General features: G+C 43.4%; 1 protein-coding gene across 1 annotated transcript; it reads left to right on the forward strand.

Annotated features, from left to right (window-relative positions):
* The first annotated feature begins 21497 nt into the window (after nt 1–21497).
* On the forward strand, nt 21498–24975 carry LOC143350737 (uncharacterized). Its single transcript, XM_076782748.1, has 3 exons — nt 21498–23891; nt 24276–24395; nt 24958–24975. The coding sequence occupies exons 1-3, from the start codon at nt 21498–21500 to the stop codon at nt 24973–24975; spliced, it is 2532 nt and encodes an 843-aa protein (XP_076638863.1).
* The last annotated feature ends 670 nt before the right edge of the window (nt 24976–25645 follow it).

Here is a 25645-nt window from a genome sequence, read left to right on the forward strand (position 1 = left end):
AACCTGGTTCCGATTAATATTTTAGAGGATAACGCCGGATATGTCTGGGTTAGGTCTGCTATTTGCCATCATCTAGCTCATACTTTCGCATTTTTCGCATACTTGTTGGCCAGATCCTTGGCTTTTGCTAGTTTGGATCACGTAGTAATGTGGTACCGCACTGAAGGGGTCAATTAAACCTGGTTCCGATGAATATTTTAGAGGATACCGCCGGTTATGTCTGGGTTAGGTCTGCTACTTGCCATCATCTAGCTCATACTTTCGGATTTTTCGCATACTTGAATGGCCAGAACCTGGGCTCTTTCTAGTTTGGATCACGTAGTAATGTGGTACCACACCGAAACAGTCAATTAAACCTGGTTCCGATTAATATTTTAGAGGATAACGCCGGTTATATCCGGGTTAGGTCTGGTATTTGCCTACATCTAGCTCATACTTTCGTATTTTTCGCATACTTGAATGGCCAGTACCTGGGCTATTTCTGGTTTGGATCACGTAGTAATGTGGTACCACAACGAAGCAGTCAATTAAACATAGTTCCGATTAATACTTGAGGATAACAGTGGTTATGTCGGGGTTAGGTCTGGTATTTGCCATCATGTAGCTCATACTTTCGCATTTTATTCATACCTGTTGGCCAGATCCTGGGTTTTTTCTGGTTTGGATCACGTAGTAATGTGGTACCACACCGAAACTGTCAATTAAACCTGGTCCTTATTAATATTTTATAGGATAACGCCGGATATGTCTGGGTTATTTCTGGTATTTGCCATCATCTAGCTCATGGTTTCGCATTTTTCGCATACTTGTTGGCCAGATCCTGGTTTTTTTCTGGTTTGATTACGTAGTAATGTGGTACCACACCGAAACAGTCAACTAAACCTGGCTGCGATTAATATTTTAGAGGATAAGGCCGGTTATTTCAATTAAACCTGGTTCCGATTATCATTTTAGAGGATAACGCCGGTTATGTCTGGGTTAGGTCTGGTATTTGCCATCATCTAGCTCATAATTTCGCATTCTTCACATACTTGTTGGGCAGATCCTGTGTTTTTTCTGGTTTGGATCATGTAGTAATGTGGTACCACACCGAAACTGTCAATTAAACCTGGTTCATATTAATATTTTAGAGGATAATGCCAATTATATTTGCGTTAGTTCTGGTATTAGCAATCATCTGGCTCATACTTTCGCCTTTTTCTCATACTTGTTGTCTAGATCCTGGGTTTTTTCTGGTTTGGATTACATAGTAATGTGGAACCACTCCGGAACAGTCAATTAAACCTGGTTCCGATTAATATTTTAGAGGATACCGCCGGTTATATCTGGGTTAGGTCTGGTATTTGCCTACATCTAGCTCATACTTTCGTATTTTTCGCATACTTGAATGGCCAGTACCTGGGCTATTTCTGGTTTGGATCACGTAGTAATGTGGTACCACACCGAAGCAGTCAATTATTCCTGGTTCCGATTATCATTTTAGAGGATAACGCCGGTTATGTCTGGGTTAGGTCTGGTATTTGCCATCATCTAGCTCATAATTTCGCATTCTTCACATACTTGTTGGGCAGATCCTGTGTTTTTTCTGGTTTGGATCATGTAGTAATGTGGTACCACACCGAAACTGTCAATTAAACCTGGTTCATATTAATATTTTAGAGGATAATGCCAATTATATTTGCGTTAGTTCTGGTATTAGCAATCATCTGGCTCATACTTTCGCCTTTTTCTCATACTTGTTGTCTAGATCCTGGGTTTTTTCTGGTTTGGATTACATAGTAATGTGGAACCACTCCGGAACAGTCAATTAAACCTGGTTCCGATTAATATTTTAGAGGATACCGCCGGATATGTCTGGGTTATTTCTGGTATTTGCCATCATCTAGCTCATAGTTTCGCATTTTTCGCATACTTGAATGGCCAGAACCTGGGTTTTTTCTGGTTTGATTACGTAGTAATGTGGTACCACACCGAAACAGTCAATTAAACCTGGCTCCGATTAATATTTTAGAGGATAACGCCGGTTATGTTTGGGTTAGGTCTGCTATTTGCCATAATCTAGCTCATACTTTCGCATTTTTCCCATACTTGTTGGCCTGATCATGGGCTTTTTCTGGTTTGGATCACATAGTAATGTGGTACCACACCGAAGCAGTCAATTAAACTTGGTACCGATTAATATTTTAGAGGATATCGTCGGTTAGGTCCGGGTTACGTCTGTGTTTAAATATCGCATTAATTCGAGGTATTTGAACATAACATAAAATTCGTTAAACAGTGTTGATTTCGAGGTACGTAACCGACCAGAGGACTCTCGGTCGCGGCGTCCGTTACGCGACACAATATAGACTAGAAAAACCATAATTTTCGGGTTTTTTCTGAAAGTCACGCGATCGACCAAGTAACGTACGAGTTCGAACAATTAGTTCAACGTACGAGTACAGAGAAAAGGTACGTTTACAAGTTAGAAAAAGACGGACGAAAGACACGGCGACAGCGCCGCGTGTCGGAGGATTCCCCCTCTCACGCGTAACTTTTGGCAGCTCGTGCTCGTCCGTCACTCTTAATCAGGATCCTGCCTTGAGCACATCGGTAAACGATCACGCTCCGCAGAATTCCCAAAATCTCCGAATCGCTTCGAGTTATTCGAGCTTTCGTTGAGGAAACATTTTGTGACACATCGGCTGATTCTATCGCAGATTCGAAAGTTCGAGTTATTCGAACTTTCGTTAAGCGGACAAGCGACGTATAGCCGTAGCTTTACTGGTTAGATTGCGTAAGCAAATTCATACCAGTAACCTACGTGTAATTCCGTTTGTCGAATCAGCTAGTTAATCGATTCGGTCGTGAGTACGACCCGGTTAAAAGACTGCGGGAAACTCGTTGATATCATCGAGTTCCCGAATTTTCCACGTATTGCTGCAAACAGCGGTCGTGCGAGAGGCATCGAGATTAAAACTCGATCCTCCCTTGATTTTCGAACGGTCTTGCTCCCACCTATAGGGGCCTTCGTGGCGTGTATACCCTGAGTGGACTTGCCGTCTTCCAGTCGGAGCTTGGGACGAGTTATTCCAAGCCCAGCTTCCGGCGACCTGCTAGAGCGCTGTTCACTGACCGCCAGTCCTGTACGGCTACTGTGCGTAGAACGCGACTCACAAAGCGCCGTGGTGTGATAGTCTCAACGTAAGTCGTCAAATACGCCGTTGAAAGACTGCACCACACTGTGTTCCGTACGCACATACGAAGACGGTAAGGGACCGAGGACTGGGTGACGGTTGGAGCCTTACAACCTCCCTCTATTCACCCTCTCCTGCGACAATCAAGAGTTGCAGTCGTCAAAGTAATGAGATTAAATCTCACTAGATAACGGGACGTTTTTAAATTCGGCCGCCTCTTAATTACCCGAGACCGGAGAAAACTCTCCGCTCTCTTAAGGCTGCGGAGGAAGCTGGATACAAACCCCGATCTCGTAACAATAACAGAGCGATTCCCGATTTAAAGGGAACGCTCACATATACAGTCCACTCGCTTAGCTGCGTATCGCGGCGGCTGAGATTCCCGCTCCTGAGTGCGACAAGCACAAACCAGGAGCGTGCAGAAAAGAGTAAGACACACAACGTGACTAACGTTGTCAGGTATTTAACGCCTAAATTCGTCTCTCTCTTTCTATTCCATAACAGCGCGACGCGAGCCATCAGACCGATCGACGCGAGGGTTTTTCTAGACGTCAGCCAGACGTCTGAGTTTTTTTCCCAATTTCTTCTATCGTCTGTATTTAAGAGTCAAATTTAACGAAATAAACGGCTTAGTCGCATAAGGCGATCAAGCGAAAATAAAATTATAATTGTACCGCTTATTTTCCGTCTGTTCTTTCCCTCGAGATCCGGACCCCCGTTAGGCGAGGTATTTTCAAACCTCCTCCCCCTAACAGTCTGATAATTGCAATCATCATCCTTTTGCTTTAGCATTTCTCGCATACTTGTTGGCCAGATCCTTTGTTTTTTCTGATTTGGATTACGTAATAATGTGGTACCACACAGAAACAGTCAATTAAACCTGGTTGCGATTAATATTTTAGAGGATAACGCCGGTTATGTCTGGGTTAGGTCTGGTATTTGCTATAATCTGCCTCGTACTTTCGCATTTTTTGCATTCTTGTTGGCCAGATCCTGGGTTTTTTCCGGTATCGATCACGTAGTAATGTGGTACTACACTGAAACAGTCAATTAAACCTGGTTCCGATTAATATTTTACAGGGTAACGCCGGTTATGTCGGGGTTAGTTCTGGTATTTGCAATCATCTGGCTCATACTTTCGCATTTTTCGCATACTTGTTGGCCAGATCCTTGGTTTTTTCTGATTTGGATTACGTAGTAATGTGGTACCACACAGAAACAGTCAATTAAACCTGGTTGCGATTAATATTTTAGAGGATAACGCCGGTTATGTCTGGGTTAGGTCTGGTATTTGCCATCATCTGACTCATACTTTCGCATTCTTCGCATACCTGTTGGCCCGTTCCTGGGTTTTTTCTGGTTTGATTATGTAGTAATGTGGTACCACACTGAAACAGTCAATAAAACCTGGTTCCGATTAATATTTTAGAGGATAACGCCGGTTATGTCTGGGTTAGGTCTGGTATTTGCCATCATCTAGCTCATACATTCGCATTTTTCAAATGCTTGGCCAGATCCTGGGCTTTTGTTGATTTGGATCACGTAGTAATGTGGTACCACACCGAAACAGTCGACTAAACCGCGTTGCGATTAATATTTTAGAGGATAACACCGCTTAGGTCTGGGTTACGACTGATAATGGCAACCATCATCCTATTTCTTTCGCATTTCTCGCATACTTGTTGGCCAGATCCTGGGGTTTTTCAGGTTTGGATCACATAGTAATGTGGTACCACACCGAAGCAGTCAATTAAACTTGGTTCCGATTAATATTTTAGAAGATATCGTCGGTTAGGTCTGGGTTACGTCTGATAATTGCAATCATCATCCTCTTGCTTTCGCATTCTTCGCATACTTGTTGGTCAGATCCTGGGGGTTTTCCCGTTAGGATTACGTAGTAGTGCGGTACCACACCGAAACATCAATTAAACCTGGTTGCGATTAATATTTTAGAGGATAACGCCGTTTATGTCTGGGTTAGGTCTGGTAATTGCCATCATCTAGCTCATACTTTCGCATTTTTCGCATACTTGAATGGCCAGAACCTGGGCTTTTTCAAGTTTGGATCACGTAGTAATGTGGCACCACACCAAAACAGTCAATTAAACCTGGTTCCGATTAATATTTTAGAGGATAACGCCGGTTATGTCTGGGTTAGGTCTGGTATTTGCTATAATCTGCCTCGTACTCTCGCATTTTTTGCATTCTTGTTGGCCAGATCCTGGGTTTTTTCCGGTATCGATCACGTAGTAATGTGGTACTACACTGAAACAGTCAATTAAACCTGGTTCCGATTAATATTTTACAGGATAACGCCGGTTATGTCTGGGTTAGGTCTGCTATTTGCCATCATCTAGCTCATACTTTCGCATTTTTCGCATACTTGTTGGCCAGATCCTGGGTTTTTTCTGGTTTGGATCACATAGTAATGTGGTACCACAACGAAACAGTCGATTAAACCTCGTTGCAATTAATATTTTAGAGGATAACACCGGTTATGTCTGGGTTAGGTCTGGTATTTGCTATCATCTAGCTCTTTCTTTCGCGTTTTTCGCATACTTGAATGGCCAGAACCTGGGCTTTTTCTAGTTTGGATCACGTAGCAATGTGGTACCACACCGAAACAGTCAAATATACCAGGTTCCGATTAATATTTCAGAGGATAACGCTGGTTATGTCTGGGTTATTTCTGGTATTTGCTATCATCTGGCTCATACATTCGCATTTTTCGCATACCTGTTGACCAGACGTCGGGTTTTATCTGGTTTGATTACACAGTAATGTGGTACCACACCGGAACAGTCAATTAAACCTGGCTCCGATTAATATTTTAGAGGATAACGCCGGTTATGTTTGGGTTAGGTCTGCTATTTGCCATAATCTGGCTCATACTTTCGCATTTTTCCCATACTTGTTGGCCTGATCATGGGCTTTTTCTGGTTTGGATCACATAGTAATGTGGTACCACACCGAAGCAGTCAATTAAACTTGGTACCGATTAATATTTTAGAGGATATCGTCGGTTAGGTCCGGGTTACGTCTGATAATTGCAATCATCATCCTTCTGCTTTAGCATTTCTCGCATACTTGTTGGCCAGATCCTTGGTTTTTTCTGATTTGGATTACGTAATAATGTGGTACCACACAGAAACAGTCAATTAAACCTGGTTGCGATTAATATTTTAGAGGATAACGCCGGTTATGCCTGGGTTAGGTCAGGTATTTGCCATCATCTGCCTCATACTTTCGCATTTTTCGCATACTTGTTGGCCAGATCCTTGGTTTTTTCTGATTTGGATTACGTAGTAATGTGGTACCACACAGAAACAGTCAATTAAACCTGGTTGCGATTAATATTTTAGAGGATAACGCCGGTTATGTCTGGGTTAGGTCTGGTATTTGCCATCATCTGACTCATACTTTCGCATTCTTCGCATACCTGTTGGCCCGTTCCTGGGTTTTCTCTGGTTTGATTATGTAGTAATGTGGTACCACACTGAAACAGTCAATAAAACCTGGTTCCGATTAATATTTTAGAGGATAACGCCGGTTATGTCTGGGTTAGGTCTGGTATTTGCCATCATCTAGCTCATACATTCGCATTTTTCAAATGCTTGGCCAGATCCTGGGCTTTTGTTGATTTGGATCACGTAGTAATGTGGTACCACACCGAAACAGTCGACTAAACCGCGTTGCGATTAATATTTTAGAGGATAACACCGCTTAGGTATGGGTTACGACTGATAATGGCAACCATCATCCTATTTCTTTCGCATTTCTCGCATACTTGTTGGCCAGATCCTGGGGTTTTTCAGGTTTGGATCACATAGTAATGTGGTACCACACCGAAGCAGTCAATTAAACTTGGTTCCGATTAATATTTTAGAAGATATCGTCGGTTAGGTCCGGGTTACGTCTGATAATTGCAATCATCATCCTTTTGCTTTAGCATTTCTCGCATACTTGTTGGCCAGATCCTGGGTTTTTTCTGATTTGGATTACGTAGTAATGTGGTACCACACCGAAACAGTCAATTAAACCTGGTTCCGATTAATATTTCAGAGGATAACGCTGGCTATGTCTGGGTTATTTCTGGTATTTGCTATCATCTGGCTCATACATTCGCATTTTTCGCATACCTGTTGACCAGACCTTGGGTTTTTTCTGGTTTGATTACATAGTAATGTGGTACCACACCGGAACAGTCAGTTAAACCTGGTTCCGATTAATATTTTAGAGGATATCGTCGGTTAGGTCTGGGTTACGTCTGATAATTGCAATCATCATCCTCTTGCTTTCGCATTCTTCGCATACTTGTTGGTCAGATCCTGGGGGTTTTCCCGTTAGGATTACGTAGTAGTGCGGTACCACACCGAAACAGTCAATTAAACCTGGTTGCGATTAATATTTTAGAGGATAACGCCGTTTATGTCTGGGTTAGGTCTGGTAATTGCCATCATCTAGCTCATACTTTCGCATTTTTCGCATACTTGAATGGCCAGAACCTGGGCTTTTTCTAGTTTGGATCACGTCGTAATGTGGCACCACACCGAAACAGTCAATTAAGTCTGGTTCCGATTAATATTTTAGAGGATATCACCGGTTAGGTCTGGGTTACGTCTGATAATTGCAACCATCATCCTCTTGCTTTCGCATTCTTCGCATACTTGTTGGTCAGATCCTGGGGGTTTTCCCGTTAGGATTACGTAGTAGTGCGGTACCACACCGAAACTGTCAATTAAACCTGGTTCCGATTAATATTTTAGAGGATAACGCCGGTTATGTCTGGGTTACGTCTGATAATTGCAGTCATCTTCCTCTTGCTTTCGCATTTCTCGCACATTTGTTGTCCAGATCCTTGGTTATTTCTGATTTGGATCTCGTAGTAATGTGGTACTACACTGAGACAGACAATTATTCCTGGTTCCGATTAATATTTTAGAGGGTAACGCCGGTTATGTCGGGGTTAGTTCTGGTATTTGCAAACATCTGGCTCATACTTTCGCATTTTTCGCATACTTGAATGGCCAGGACATGGGCTTTTTCTAGTTCGGATCACGTAGTAATGTGGCACCACACCGGAACAGTCAATTAAACCTGGTTCCGATTAATATTATAGAGGATAACGCCGGTTATGTCTGGGTTAGGTCAGGTATTTGCCATCATCTGCCTCATACTTTCGCATTTTTTGCATACCTGTTGGCCAGATCCTGGTTTTTTTCTGATTTGGAACTCGCAGTAATGTGGTACTACTCCGAGACAGGCAATTATTCCTGGTTCCGATTAATATTTTAGAGGATAACGCTGGTTATGTCTGTGTTAGGTTTGGTATTTGCCATCATTTGACACATACTTTCGCATTTTTCGCATACTTCTTGGACCGATCCTCGGTTCTTTCTGGTTTGGATCACATAGTAATGTGGCACCACACCGGAACCGTCAATTAAACCTGGTTCCGATTAATATTTTAGAGGATAACGCCGGTTATGTCTGGGTTAGGTCTGCTATTTGCCATCATCTAGCTCATACTTTCGCATTTTTCCCATACTTGTTGGCCAGATCCTTGGTTATTTCTGATTTGGATATCGTAGTAATGTGGTACTACACTGAGACAGACAATTATTCCTGGTTCCGATTAATATTTTAGAGGATAACGCCGGTTATGTCTGGGTTAGGTCTCGTATTAACAATCGTCTGTCTCATACTTTCGCATTTTTCGCATATTTGTTGGCCAGATCCTGGGCTTTTGCTAATTTGTATCACGTAGTAATGTGGTACCACACTGAAGGGTTCAATTAAACCTGGTACCGATTAATATTTTAGAGGATAACGCCGGTTATGGCTGGGTTAGGTCTCGTGTTAACAATCGTCTGTCTCATACTTTCGCATTTTTCGCATACTTGGATGGCCAGAACCTGGGCTTTTTCTAGTTTGGATCACGTCGTAATGTGGCACCACACCGAAACAGTCAATTAAGTCTGGTTCCGATTAATATTTTAGAGGATATCACCGGTTAGGTCTGGGTTACGTCTGATAATTGCAACCATCATCCTCTTGCTTTCGCATTCTTCGCATACTTGTTGGTCAGATCCTGGGGGTTTTCCCGTTAGGATTACGTAGTAGTGCGGTACCACACCGAAACTGTCAATTAAACCTGGTTCCGATTAATATTTTAGAGGATAACGCCGGTTATGTCTGGGATAGGTCTGGTATTTGCCATAACCTGACTCATACTTTCGCATTTTTCGCATACTTCTTGGCCAAATCCTGGGTTTTTTCTGGTTTGGATCACATAGTAATGTGGTACCACACCGAAACAGTCAATTAAACCTGGTTGGCGATTAATATTTTAGAGGATAACGCCGGTTATGTCTGGGATAGGTCTGGTATGTGCCATAATCTGACTCATACTTTCGCATTCTTCGCATACTTGTTGGCCAGATCCTGGGTTTTTCCCGGTTTGGATTACGTAGAAATGTGGTACCACACCGAAACTGTCAATTAAACCTGGTTGCGATTAATATTTTAGAGGATAACGCCGGTTATGTCTGGGTTAGGTCTCGTATTAGCAATCATCTGTCTCATACTTTTGCATTTTTGGCATACTTGAATGGCCAGAACCTGGGCTTTTTCTAGTTTGGATCACGTAGTAATGTGGCACCACACCGAAACAGTCAATTAAACCTGGTTCCGATTAATATTTTAGAGCATATCACCGGTTAGGTCTGGGTTACGTCTGATAATTGCAATCATCATCCTCTTGCGTTCCCATTTCTCGCATATTTGTTGGCCAGATCCTTGGTTTTTTCTGATTTGGATTACGTAGTAATGTGGCACTACACTGAGACAGACAATTATTCCTGGTTCCGATTAATATTTTAGAGGGTAACGTCGGTTATGTCGGGGTTAGTTCTGGTATTTGCAATCATCTGGCTCATACTTTCGCATTTTTCGCATACATGTTGGCCAGATCCTGGGTTTTTTATGGTTTGGATATCGCAGTAATGTGGTACTACACTGAGACAGACAATAATTCCTGGTTCCGATTAATATTTTAGAGAACTACGCCGGTTAGGTTTTTGTTAGGTCTGGTATTTGCAATCATCTGACTCATACTTTCGCATTCTTCACATACTTGTTGGGCAGATCCTGGGTTTTTTCTGGCTTGGATCACATAGTAGTGTGGTACCACAACGAAACAGTCGATTAAACCTCGTTGCGCTTAATATTTTAGAGGATAACACCGTTTAGGTCTGGGTTACGTCTGATAATTGCAATCATCATCCTTTTGTTTTAGCATTTCTCGCATACTTGTTGGCCAGAGCCTGTTTTTTTTCTAATTTGGATTACGTAGTAATGTGGTACCACACCGAAACAGTCAATCAAACCTGTTTCCGATTAATATTTCAGAGGATAACGCTGGTTATGTCTGGGTTATTTCTGGTATTTGCAATCATCTGGCTCATACTTTCGCATTTTTCGCTGACAATTTGGCCAGATCCTGGGTTTTTTATGGTTTGGAGCACGTAGTAATGTGGTACCATACCGAAACAGTCGCTTGAACCTGGCTGCGATTAATATTTTAAAGGATAGCGGCGGTAATGTCTGGATTAGGACTGGTATTTGCAATCATCTGACTCATAATTTCGCATTTTTCGCATACTTGAATGGCCAGATCCTGGGCTTTTTCTGGTTTGGATATCGTAGTAATGTGGTACTACACTGAGACAACAATTATTCCTGGTTCCGATTAATATTTTAGAGGATAACTCTGGTTATGTCTGGGTTAGGTCTGGTATTTGCCATCATCTGATTCATACTTTCGCATTTTTCGCATACTTCTTGGCCAGATCCTGGGTTTTTTATGGTTTGGATCACGTAGTAATGTGGTACCATACCGAAACAGTCGCCTTAACCTGGTTCCGATTAATATTTTAGAGGATAACGCCGGTTATGTCTGGGTTAGGTCTGGTAATTGCCATCATCTAGCTCATACTTTCGCATTTTTCGCATACTTGTTGGCCAGATCCTTGGCTTTTGCTAATTTGGATCACGTAGTAATGTGGTACCGCACTGAAGGGGTCAATTAAACCTGGTTCCGATGAATATTTTAGAGGATATCGCCGGTTATGTCTGGGTTAGGTCTGCTACTTGCCATCATCTAGCTCATACTTTCGCATTTTTCGCATACTTGAATGGCCAGAACCTGGGCTTTTTCTGGTTTGGATCACGTAGTAATGTGGCACCACACCGAAACAGTCAATTAAAAAATGTTACGATTAATATTTTAGAAAACAACGCCGGTTAGGTTTGTGTTAGTTCTGGTATTTGCAATCATCTGACTCATACTTTCGCATTCTTCACATACTTCTTGGGCAGATCCTGGGCTTTTGTTGATTTGGATCACGTAGTAATGTGGTACCACACTGAAGGGGACAATTAAACCTGGTTCCGATGAATATTTTAGAGGATATCGCCGGTTATGTCTGGGTTGTTTCTGGTATTTGCTAACATCTGGCTCATACATTCGCATTTCTCGCATACCCGTTGACCAGACCTTGGGTTTTTACTGGTTTGATTACATAGTAATGTGGTGCCACACCGGAACAGTCAATTAAACCTGGTTCCGATTAATATTTTAGAGGATAACGCCGGTTATGTCTAGGTTAGGTCTGCTACTTGTCATCATCTAGCTCATACTTTCGCATTTTTCGCATACTGGAATGACCAGAACCTGGGTTTTTTCTGGTTTGGATCATGTAGTAATGTGGTACCACACCGAAACTGTCAATTAAACCTGGTTCATATTAATATTTTAGAGGATAATGCCAATTATATTTGCGTTAGTTCTGGTATTAGCAATCATCTGGCTCATACTTTCGCCTTTTTCTCATACTTGTTGTCTAGATCCTGGGTTTTTTCTGGTTTGGATTACATAGTAATGTGGAACCACTCCGGAACAGTCAATTAAACCTGGTTCCGATTAATATTTTAGAGGATACCGCCGGTTATATCTGGGTTAGGTCTGGTATTTGCCTACATCTAGCTCATACTTTCGTATTTTTCGCATACTTGAATGGCCAGTACCTGGGCTATTTCTGGTTTGGATCACGTAGTAATGTGGTACCACACCGAAGCAGTCAATTATTCCTGGTTCCGATGAATATTTCAGAGTATAACGCCGGTTATGTCTGTGTTAGGTCTGGTATTTCCCATCATCTGACTCATACTTTCGCATTCTTCGCATACCTGTTGGCCAGTTCCTGGGTTTTTTATGGTTTGGAGCACGTAGTAATGTGGTACCATACCGAAACAGTCGCTTTAACCTGGTTGCGATTAATATTTTAAAGGATAACGGCGGTTATGTCTTGATTAGGACTGGTATTTGCAATCATCTGACTCATAATTTCGCATTTTTCGCATACTTGAATGGCCAGATCCTGGGCTTTTTCTGGTTTGGATATCGTAGTAATGTGGTACTACACTGAGACAGACAATTATTCCTGGTTCCGATTAATATTTTATAGGATAACGCCGGTTATATCTGGGTTAGGTCTGGTATTTGCCTACATCTAGCTCATACTTTCGTATTTTTCGCATACTTGAATGGCCAGTACCTGGGCTATTTCTGGTTTGGATCACGTAGTAATGTGGTACCACAACGAAGCAGCCAATTAAACATATTTCCGATTAATACTTGAGGATAACAGTGGTTATGTCGGGGTTAGGTCTGGTATTTGCCATCATGTAGCTCATACTTTCGCATTTTATTCATACCTGTTGGCCAGATCCTGGGTTTTTTCTGGTTTGGATCACGTAGTAATGTGGTACCACACCGAAACTGTCAATTAAACCTGGTTCTTATTAATATTTTATAGGATAACGCCGGATATGTCTGGGTTATTTCTGGTATTTGCCATCATCTAGCTCATGGTTTCGCATTTTTCGCATACTTGTTGGCCAGATCCTGGTTTTTTTCTGGTTTGATTACGTAGTAATGTGGTACCACATCGAAACTGTCAATTAAACCTGGTTCTTATTAATATTTTAGAGGATAACGCCGGTTATGTCTGGGTTATTTCTGGTATTTGCTATCATCTGGCACATACTTTCGCATTTTTCGCATACCCGTTACCAGACCTTGGGTTTTTTCTGGTTTGATTACATAGTAATGTGGTACCACACCGGAACAGTCAATTAAACCTGGTTCCGATTAATATTTTAGAGGATAACGCCGGATATGTCTGGGTTAGGTCTGCTATTTGCCATCATCTAGCTCATACTTTCGCATTTTTCGCATACTTGTTGGCCAGATCCTTGGCTTTTGCTAGTTTGGATCACGTAGTAATGTGGTACCGCACTGAAGGGGTCAATTAAACCTGGTTCCGATGAATATTTTAGAGGATACCGCCGGTTATGTCTGGGTTAGGTCTGCTACTTGCCATCATCTAGCTCATACTTTCGGATTTTTCGCATACTTGAATGGCCAGAACCTGGGCTCTTTCTAGTTTGGATCACGTAGTAATGTGGTACCACACCGAAACAGTCAATTAAACCTGGTTCCGATTAATATTTTAGAGGATAACGCCGGTTATATCCGGGTTAGGTCTGGTATTTGCCTACATCTAGCTCATACTTTCGTATTTTTCGCATACTTGAATGGCCAGTACCTGGGCTATTTCTGGTTTGGATCACGTAGTAATGTGGTACCACAACGAAGCAGTCAATTAAACATAGTTCCGATTAATACTTGAGGATAACAGTGGTTATGTCGGGGTTAGGTCTGGTATTTGCCATCATGTAGCTCATACTTTCGCATTTTATTCATACCTGTTGGCCAGATCCTGGGTTTTTTCTGGTTTGGATCACGTAGTAATGTGGTACCACACCGAAACTGTCAATTAAACCTGGTCCTTATTAATATTTTATAGGATAACGCCGGATATGTCTGGGTTATTTCTGGTATTTGCCATCATCTAGCTCATGGTTTCGCATTTTTCGCATACTTGTTGGCCAGATCCTGGTTTTTTTCTGGTTTGATTACGTAGTAATGTGGTACCACACCGAAACAGTCAACTAAACCTGGCTGCGATTAATATTTTAGAGGATAAGGCCGGTTATTTCAATTAAACCTGGTTCCGATTATCATTTTAGAGGATAACGCCGGTTATGTCTGGGTTAGGTCTGGTATTTGCCATCATCTAGCTCATAATTTCGCATTCTTCACATACTTGTTGGGCAGATCCTGTGTTTTTTCTGGTTTGGATCATGTAGTAATGTGGTACCACACCGAAACTGTCAATTAAACCTGGTTCATATTAATATTTTAGAGGATAATGCCAATTATATTTGCGTTAGTTCTGGTATTAGCAATCATCTGGCTCATACTTTCGCCTTTTTCTCATACTTGTTGTCTAGATCCTGGGTTTTTTCTGGTTTGGATTACATAGTAATGTGGAACCACTCCGGAACAGTCAATTAAACCTGGTTCCGATTAATATTTTAGAGGATACCGCCGGTTATATCTGGGTTAGGTCTGGTATTTGCCTACATCTAGCTCATACTTTCGTATTTTTCGCATACTTGAATGGCCAGTACCTGGGCTATTTCTGGTTTGGATCACGTAGTAATGTGGTACCACACCGAAGCAGTCAATTATTCCTGGTTCCGATGAATATTTCAGAGTATAACGCCGGTTATGTCTGTGTTAGGTCTGGTATTTCCCATCATCTGACTCATACTTTCGCATTCTTCGCATACCTGTTGGCCAGTTCCTGGGTTTTTTATGGTTTGGAGCACGTAGTAATGTGGTACCATACCGAAACAGTCGCTTTAACCTGGTTGCGATTAATATTTTAAAGGATAACGGCGGTTATGTCTTGATTAGGACTGGTATTTGCAATCATCTGACTCATAATTTCGCATTTTTCGCATACTTGAATGGCCAGATCCTGGGCTTTTTCTGGTTTGGATATCGTAGTAATGTGGTACTACACTGAGACAGACAATTATTCCTGGTTCCGATTAATATTTTAGAGGATAACTCGGGTTATGTCTGGGTTAGGTCTGGTATTTGCCATCATCTGATGCATACTTTCGCATTTTTCGCATACTTCTTGGCCAGATCCTGGGTTTTTTATGGTTTGGATCACGTAGTAATGTGGTACCATACCGAAACAGTCGCTTTAACCTGGTTCCGATTAATATTTTAGAGGATAACGCCGGTTATGTCTGGGTTAGGTCTGGTAATTGCCATCATCTAGCTCATACTTTCGCATTTTTCGCATACTTGTTGGCCAGATCCTGGGTTTTTTCTGGTTTGGATCACGTAGTAATGTGGTACCACACCGAAACTGTAAATTAAACCTGGTTCTTATTAATATTTTAGAGGATAACGCCGGTTATGTCTGGGTTATTTCTGGTATTTGCTATCATCTGGCACATACTTTCGCATTTTTCGCATACCCGTTGACCAGACCTTGGGTTTTTTCTGGTTTGATTACATAGTAATGTGGTACCACACCGGAACAGTAAATTAAACCTGGTTCCGATTAATATTTTAGAGGATAATGCCGGTTATGTCTGGGTTATGTCTGCTATTTGCCATCATCTAGCTCATGCTTTCGCATTTTTCGCATACTTGTTGGCCAGATCCTGTGCTTTTGCTGATTTGGATCACGTAGTAATGTGGTACCACACAGAAACAGTCAATTAAACCTGGATGGCGAATTATATTTTACAGGATAACGCCGGCTATGTGTGGGTTAGGTCTGGTATTTGCCATCATCTGACTCATACTTTCGCATTCTTCGCATACCTGTTGGCCCGTTCCTGGGTTTTTTCTGGTTTGATTACGTAGTAATGTGGCACCACACCGAAACAGTCAATTAAACCTGGTTCCGATTAATATTTTAGAGGATATCACCGGTTAGGCCTGGGTTACGTCTGATAATTGCAAACATCATCCTCTTGCTATCGCATTTCTCGCATACTTGTTGGCCAGATCCTTGGTTTTTTCTGATTTGGATTACGTAGTAATGTTGTACCACACAGAAACAGTCAATTAAACCTGGTTGCGATTAATATTTTAGAGGATAACGCCGGTTATGCCTGGGTTAGGTCAGGTATTTGTCATCATTTGCCCCATACTTTCGCATTTTTTGCATACCTGTTGGCCAGATCCTGGTTTTTTTCTGATTTGGATCTCGTAGTAATATGGTACTACACTGAGGCAGACAATTATTCCTGGTTCCGATTAATATTTTAGAGGGTAACGCCGGTTATGTCGGGGTTAGTTCTGGTATTTGCAATCATCTGGCTCATAGTTTCGCATTTTTCGCATACTTGTTGGCCAGATCCTGGGCTTTTGCTAATTTGTATCACGTAGTAATGTGGTTCCACACTGAAGGGGTCAATTAAACCTGGTTCCGATTAATATTTTAGGGGATACCGCCGGTTATGTCTGGGTTAGGTCTGGTAATTGCAATCATCATCCTCTTGCTTTCGCATTTCTCGCATACTTGTTGGCCAGATCCTGGGTTTTTTCTGGTTTGGATCACGTAGTAACGTGGTACCACACCGAAGCAGTCAATTAAACTTGGTTACGATTAATATTTTAGAGAATAACGCCGGTTAGTTTTGTGTCAGGTCTGGTATTTGCAATCATCTGACTCATACTTTCGCATTCTTCACATACTTGAATGGCCAGAACCTGGGTTTTTTCTGGTTTGGATCACGTAGTAATGTGGTACCACACCGATACTGTCAATTAAACCTTGTTCCGATTAATATTTCAGAGGATAACGCCGGTTATGTCTCGATTAGGTCTGGGATTTGCCCTCATCTGGCTCGTACTTTCGCATTTTTCACATACTTGTTGGCCAGATCCTGGCCTTTTTCTGGCTTGGACCACGTAGAAATGTGGTACCACACAGAAACTGTCAATTAAACCTGGTTGCGATTAATATTTTAGAGGATAACGCCGTTTATGTCTGGGGTAGGTCTGCTATTTGCCATGATCTAGCTCATACTTTCGCATTTTTCCCATACTTGTTGGCCAGATCCTGGGCTATTGCTGATTTGGATCACGTAGTGATGTGGTACCACACCGAAACAGTCAATTAAATCTGGCTGCGATTAATATTTTAGAGGATAACGCCGGTTATTTCAATTAAACCTGGTTCCGATTAATATTTTAGAGGATAACGCCGGTTATGTCTGGGTTAGGTCTGGTAATTGCCATCATCTTGCTCATACTTTCGCATTTTTCGCATACTTGAATGGCCAGAACCTGGGCTTTTTCTAGTTTGGATCACGTAGTAATGTGGTACCACCACGATACAGTCGCTTAAACCTGGTTGCGATACATATTTTAAAGGATAGCGGCGGTTATGTCTGGGTTAGGACTGGTATTTGCAATCATCTGACTCATAATTTCGCATTTTTCGCAAACTTGAATGGCCAGATCCAGGGCTTTTTCTGATTTGGATCTCGTAGTAATGTGGTACTACACTGAGACAGACAATTATTCCTGGTTTCGATTAATATTTTAGAGGTTAACGCCGGTTATGTCGGGGTTAGTTCTGGTATTTGCAATCATCTGGCTCATACTTTCGCATTTTTCGCATAGTTGTTGGCCAGATCCTGGGTTTGTTATGGTTTGGATCACGTAATAATGTGGTACCACACCAAAACTGTCAATTAAACCTGGTTCCGATTAATATTTTCAAGGATAACGGTGGTTATGGCTGGGTTAGGTCTGGTATTTGCAATCATCTGACTCATAATTTCGCATTTTTCGCATACTTGAATGGCCAGATCCTGGGCTTTTTCTGATTTGGATCTCGTAGTAATGTGGTACTACACTGAGACAGACTATAATTCCTGGTACCGATTAATATTTTAGAGGATAACGCCGGTTATATCTGGGTTAGGTCTGGTATTTGCCATCATCTGATTCATACTTTCGCATTCTTCGCATACTTCTTGGCCAGATCCTTGGTTTTTTCTGGTTTGGATCACATAGTAATGTGGTACCACACCGAAACAGTCAATTAAACCTGGATGGCGATCCATATTTTACAGGATAACGCCGGCTATGTGTGGGTTAGGTCTGGTATTTGCCATCATCTGACTCATACTTTCGCATTCATCGCATACCTGTTGGCCCGTTCCTGGGTTTTTTCTGGTTCGATTACGTAGTAATGTGGCACCACACCGAAACAGTCAATTAAACCTGGTTCCGATTAATATTTTAGAGGATATCACCGGTTAGGCCTGGGTTACGTCTGATAATTGCAAACATCATCCTCTTGCTATCGCATTTCTCGCATACATGTTGGCCAGATCCTTGGTTTTTTCTGATTTGGATTACGTAGTAATGTGGTACCACACAGAAACAGTCAATTAAACCTGGTTGCGATTAATATTTTAGAGGATAACGCCGGTTATGCCTGGGTAAGGTCAGGTATTTGTCATCATCTGGCTCATACTTTCGCATTTTTTGCATACCTGTTGGCCAGATCCTGGTTTTTTTCTGATTTGGATCTCGTAGTAATGTGGTACTACACTGAGACAGACAATTATTCCTGGTTCCGATTAATATTTTAGAGGGTAACGCCGGTTATGTCGGGGTTAGTTCTGGTATTTGCAATTATCTGGCTCATACTTTCGCATTTTTCGCATACTTGTTGGCCAGATCCTGGGCTTTTGCAAATTTGTATCACGTAGTAATGTGGTTCCACACTGAAGGGGTCAATTAAACCTGGTTCCGATTAATATTTTAGGGGATACCGCCGGTTATGTCTGGGTTAGGTCTGGTAATTACAATCATCATCCTCTTGCTTTCGCATTTCTCGCATACTTGTTGGCCAGATCCTTGGTTTTTTCTGATTTGCATTGCGTAGTAATGTGGTACCACACAGAAACAGTCAATTAAACCTGGTTGCGATTAATATTTTAGAGGATAACGCCGGTAATGTCTGGGTTAGGTCTGGTATTTGCCATAATCTGACTCATACTTTCGCATTCTTCGCATACTTGTTGGCCAGATCCTGGGTTTTTCCCGGTTTGGATTACGTAGAAATGTGGTACCACACCGAAACTGTCAATTAAACCTGGTTGCGATTAATATTTTAGAGGATAACGCCGGTTATGTCTGGGTTAGGTCAGGTATTTGCCATCATCAGCCTCATACTTTCGCATTTTTTGCATACCTGTTGGCCAGATCCTGGTTTTTTTCTGATTTGGATCTCGTAGTAATGTGGTACTACACTGGGACAGACAATTATTCCTGGTTCCGATTAATATTTTAGAAGGTAACGTCGGTTATGTCGGGGTTAGTTCTGGTATTTGCAATCATCTGGCTCATACTTTCGCATTTTTCGCATACTTCTTGGACAGATCCTCGGTTCTTTCTGGTTTGGATCACATAGTAATGTGGTACCACACCGGAACAGTCAATTAAACCTGGTTCCGATTAATATTTTAGAGGATATCACCGGTTAGGTCTGGGTTAGGTCTGGTATTTGGAATCATCTGACTCATGCTTTCGCATTTTTCGCATTGTTTAAAGATTTGCATAATGCCGAGCGATTGTCCTCGGCCGCGATTACCGTTAATCCTGTTAACGTACAATTAGAAGGAGATTATCTCTAATAGGATTTGTACAGCAAACAGTGATAGAAAAAGCGTGTATTACTAGTTTTTCTGCCATCGGTAACGGCTCATTACCTTCGATTCGAGTGTGCTAACGGTGTTGATGACGTCAGTACCGTGCGAGAGTAGCGCGTAGAGAATTAGACAAAGATCGACTGCCGAAATTTGGACAGCGCCGCGGAACGGCTAATTGGAGCAACGCGGCTACGTTTTCGGCTGTCAATCGACACAGTCTCACAACGACTTCTGAAGAAGGCACATCGGCTCCCGATCGTGTCCGAACAGATTTCGAGCGAATCTCGAGAGTGAAATTCTCGAGATAAAGCTAGCAGACAATTACTGAATAAAGGGTGTAACGAGTCGATGTTCAGTCTGGTGCGGGTCCTCTGATTGACCTCGCACAGCTGAGAATTCATTAAAACTCAAACTAGCACTCATTAATTTTAGTCTTTGCTTATCAAACGAGTCGACTCTCGACTCGAATAAAAGCATTCAGGAGTTTCGTTCGGGAAAGTCCCAAACAAGCTCAATTTCTATTTTCTGTCTAATTTGGAGGGCTCGAGAATACACCAATAAGGTGCTCGACCCCCCTCGTGCAGTATTATTTTGTCGTTTCAAGCGTATAAACGTTTGAAACACAGAGAAGTGGGCGAATACCGTTCAAACTTCTCTGTGATTGTCGTTCGGCTTAGGAGACACAGAAGCGAGGCACCTACGTGGTGAACCTCGAGGTTGGCTCACTGGAGTCAGGTCAGCGTCCACTTCGGACGCTTGACTTTCGGTCTTCGATTCCTTCCCTCTACAGACCCCGCCGGTGTAACGCTTAGAGGAGCACCTGTGCGGAGAGGTCAAGGAGTCGCGGGTCAGGCCCCCACGTAGTTCAAATACTGTCACGAATCACATCGAGTGGTGCATTCGTGCAGTGAACCACGTGCTGTCGGGCTTCGCAGTACAATTCTCGACCAACAAGTCATCTGTTGGAACGTTAAAGAGAAGCCGCAGATCGACGGTCGTGCCGTTGTACTGCAGTGCGACTCGACGCACAGACTCCGTGGGCATACTCACGGGATCAGTGCATTTGGAGCCTTACAACCTCCACTTGCATCCCCGTCCACTAGACAATCGACTCAGTTCGGCGTTGAAAGGAAATTTAATTCTTTTCACGCCAGATATTAAATACAGTCCACTTGCGAGCTCGTATATTACGAGCGAGCGAAATTCTCCGCTCCTATACATTCGAATATCGAAGCCAGGAGCGTGAGGACACACACGCGGCGAATATACGTGTATCGTGTTTACGTGTCTAACACATTGCCGTGTTTTTCTGTTCACAGAACCTTGGCCTACCTCAACGTGTCGGTTCCGACCAGGAAATCGTTGGAAACAATTTAATAAGAATTTTCGTTATTTCTGATTGTTTATTTTATTTTTATTTTTTTAATAAACAGTTTTTTTGAAAAAAAAGAAAATCTTAAATTCCCAACTCACTTCCCACAATAAAAATCCGATCCCTCTATCCGGACTTCGTCGTTAAAAGCATCAGCTTTTTAACATAATGTCCTTCGAGCCGGATACTGAGGTAATCGGTAAAGGGAAGTGTTGGACATAATACACGAGAGTTTCTCCCGTGTACGGTTGTTTCGAAGTGTTTAACCTTCAACAGCCATGTCCGTTACTAAAGATCCCAAGTGGTCTGACCTTGAGGCACACCTCGAGGATTTGACCAGAGGGATGGATCGAATAAACAGGGCATCCATCAACCTTAAAAAGATGGGTCGAGCTAAGTACACAGAAAAAATTCTGGAGGAAAGGCTCAATTATGTAAACACTCTGTGGCAACAGATGAACGATCAGTATAAAGTCGTGTGTAGGCTTCTCCCTCCTGGGGAACGACACTCTTACGAGCTGTTCCAACGGGATTTTATGGGGGAAACCGAAATCGAGTTTTTGGATTTTCAGGCTTATGTGTCTACGGAAATAACCCGTATCACGACTGGTCCAAGATCAGTAATGCCGGAAATCCAGCAATCAATACCGATCGAACTCCCGAAGATGAGGTTGGAGAAATTCGACGGGGATTCTTCGAAATGGGAACATTTTGAAGATCTATTTACCGCCGGAGTAATCAACAACCCCACTTTAACGGATGTACAGAGGTTACAATACCTGAACACCTGTATAACCGGGAGAGCCGCAGCCGCTATCGCATCGCTTGCGATAACGGATAAAAATTTCTCAGTGGCGTGGACGACCCTGAAAACAGAATTCGGGCTCCCACGCTTGGTGCTGATCAAGATTCTTGATCAGATACTGAGACTATCAAAAATCCGAAAAGGCGACCTGGCGAGTGTTCAGCAGGTCACCATTGGCTTTCGGCAAGCACTCGCTATACTTGCTAAAAAAGGAACTGTGGAAGAGCAGCTTAGCTGGCTGCTAACACACGTTGTAGCAAGTCAATTTGACGCTACGTTGCAAGGGGAATGGGAACGATCCCTCAAGATGTCAACGGAATATCCGTTGATTGAGGAGATCCTGAGATTCCTTGACCAGGAAGCACGCGCTATGACCGTCATTGACGAACATAACCGCAAAACTGCCTCAAAAAAGGAACATAAGCCACGAGTACGGAGTCATAACGCCGTCGTGGGCTCCCCCCCTGCGCAGCGGAAGTGCATAATTTGCGGACAAACGCATGCACTGACCGAATGCGGTGCATTTAAGAGTTTTTCCACAAGAGTGCGGTACCAGCTCATAAGGGACAGACAAGGGTGTATAATCTGTCTGGCCCTAGATCATGACGCAAAGGGTTGCCGGAGCCAACACGTTTGTTCGAGATGCAGTGGCAGGCATCATGCCCTGTTGCATTTCGAGCAATACGAAAGAGAGGCTCCTAGCCAAAAGCCGAAAACGAAATTTTCGAACGGCAAGCGTGAGGAGCGGCGGGATAACGCCCGTCCACAGCGCCGTACGGCTAAGGCGAGAGCCGCCGATACCTCGACGACGCAAGCAACGACGTCACGGGCTACTACGTCACACTGTACTGCGAGTACAGACGTACCGAGGCCGGTGCTGTTAGCTACCGCGATCGTACGAGTGTACGGAGAAAACGGCGCGTCGCGTTTAACTCGCGCGCTGTTGGATCAAGGGTCCGAGACATCCTTCATCTCGGCGAGATTGAGGAATGACCTCAACCTCCCGAGGAGGAAAACCTCAGCCACGGTATCGGGCTTGGGGGGTGGTCGAACTCAACAAATTAAGTACAGTGTAGGGTTAAATCTGGGAGCGGCTAATGGGGTTACCCCGATGGTTTCGGCCAGAGCATACGTCGTGTCAAAAATCACGAACTATGCCTCGCCGTGTGTAAACGTGTTCAATAACGACGCGTTACGAAACCTTATGCTCGCAGACCCCGAACCCGCGTCCGGACAAAACATTGAAGTTTTGATCGGCGCGGATCTGTACGCCCAAGTTATTCGATCGGGATTCCGACGAATAGCGCCCGAAGGGCCAATTGCACAAGAAACTGCATTCGGCTGGATATTATCCGGACCAATAAATGCAGCAAGCAAGGCCCGGTGTCACGTGCGAACGTTGCATTGCAACGTACTTGAATCGCTGGATTACGTGATTCGACGATTCTGGGAAATTGAAGAAATTCCCTCGACCTCAGTGCTTACAAAAGCTGAGGAAGAGTGTGAAACTCATTTCCAAAAGACTGTCGCACAGGATGCAACGGGACGGTTTATTGTCCGATTGCCGTTTAACCATCCGAAACCGGAAGAAGCGCTGGGAGATTCACTCCATATCGCTCTCTCCGCGTTGACCAGGATGAGAAGGAAATTGGACAAGGATCAGACCCTCGCACGAGAATATGAAGAATTTCTCGCGGAGTATGAGTCGTTGGAACACATGACCCGTATAGAGCCCTCTGAAAAATCCAGACTCTACATTCCGCATCGAGCGGTTATCCGAACGGAGAGTGCAACCACCAAACTGCGAGTCGTGTTTAACGCGACCAGCCGTACGGTGGGCGGACAATCCCTGAACGACATCCTACACGTAGGTCCGAAACTGCAGAACGACATCACGTCTGTTTTGACGAGATGGAGGCTGTACGAATACGTGCTGGTGGCCGATATCGAGAAAATGTTTCGGCAAATTCTCGTCGCCCCGCAGGATCGTCGTTTTCAGTGCATCTTATGGCGCACACCCGAAACCGAAGTGCTTAAAGCATTCGAGTTGAACACCGTTACGTACGGAACGGCGTGTGCACCGTATTTATCGATGCGTATTCTGCTCGAGTTGAAAGAACGGGACGGTGACAGATTTCCTCTCGCCGCTCCGATACTCGAGAAAGATATATACGTTGATGACGTATTTATGGGGGCACCCGACACGTCCTTGTTGGAAAAAATTCGTATTCAAGTTTGCGAACTCTTACAGGGCGGCGGGTTTAAATTGAGAAAGTGGGCTGGTAACTCGCAGAAATTACTACGAAACATCCCACAAAGCTCTCACTCCCACGCTGTCGACCTCACCTTGTTCGATGATTCCGAACTCAAGGTACTGGGATTGCGATGGATACCATCGGGAGATTATTTCTATTTCAACCTGCAACGGTTCCAACCGGCTGCAGGCCCGATTACAAAGCGAACTTTGTTTTCTGAAATAGCCAAACTATACGATCCGCTCGGCTGGTTATCACCAGTCGTAATTCGCGCGAAGATTTTGATGCAGTCCCAATGGCTGGAAAAAATCCAGTGGGACGATCATGTCTCCGCGAATACGCTAAAAACGTGGAACACGTTTTGCGAGGATTGGAGCAGTTTGGAAAAAGTAAAATTTCCCAGATGGATCCATTACGGAGCAGATGCAGTTTCGGTGGAATTACACGGATTCTGCGATGCTTCACTCGGAGCGTACTCGGCCGTCACGTATTTACGCGTGACGACCATGACCGAGGAAATTTTCACAACCTTGATCATGGCAAAAACGAGGGTGGCTCCGATTAAAACGCAGTCAATTCCGATTCTCGAATTGAACGGAGCCGTACTGCTTACCGAGCTCGCAGTGCACGTGGAACGGTCATTGTCCATAAAAATTGACCGTATAATCTGTTGGTCAGATTCCACCATTGCACTAGCTTGGTTGAAAAAACATGCTTCGACTTGGAAGGTTGTGATAGCCAACCGAGTCGCGAAAATCCAGACCATGCTTCCGAAAGCTGAATGGAGACATGTTCCCACCCGCTTCAATCCCGCGGATTTGAATTCGCGCGGTGTCGAAGCGGAGGAGCTCATTCAATCGAAGCTGTGGATTTCTGGTCCAGCATGGTTAAGACAACGAGAGGAAAATTGGCCGAAAACGCCTGATTCCATCGATACGACCGAGGGCAAGCGCATTCCGCACGCCCACGTTGCAACTCCAGACAAGGAATGGGAATTTGTATTCCGATTCTCAACCTGGAGTAAGCTACTTCGCGTGACTGCATATTGTCTCCGATTACGTAGACCGATGCAAGGTGAGCGAAGGTCGTTCGATGCCAACGTTGTCGAAGCATCAGAATTGAAGCTGGCCAAGGAAAGAATCGTCCGCTACATCCAGCGAACGCATTTTGCGGGCGAGTACCAGTGTTTAAAAAAGCACAGGGAAATTCCCGCAAAATCTCCGTTGAAAAGTCTGAACCCTTTCCTCGACACGAATGACGTTTTGAGGGTCGGTGGACGACTGGAGAACGCGACGCTGGCATGGGAAGCGAAGCACCCCATAATTCTGCCAAAACACCATGTGTCTACCATGATAATTCGGCAGTG

This window comes from Colletes latitarsis, unplaced genomic scaffold (genome assembly GCF_051014445.1).
Source record: "Colletes latitarsis isolate SP2378_abdomen unplaced genomic scaffold, iyColLati1 scaffold0027, whole genome shotgun sequence".
In the NCBI taxonomy this organism is placed as follows: domain Eukaryota; kingdom Metazoa; phylum Arthropoda; class Insecta; order Hymenoptera; family Colletidae; genus Colletes; species Colletes latitarsis.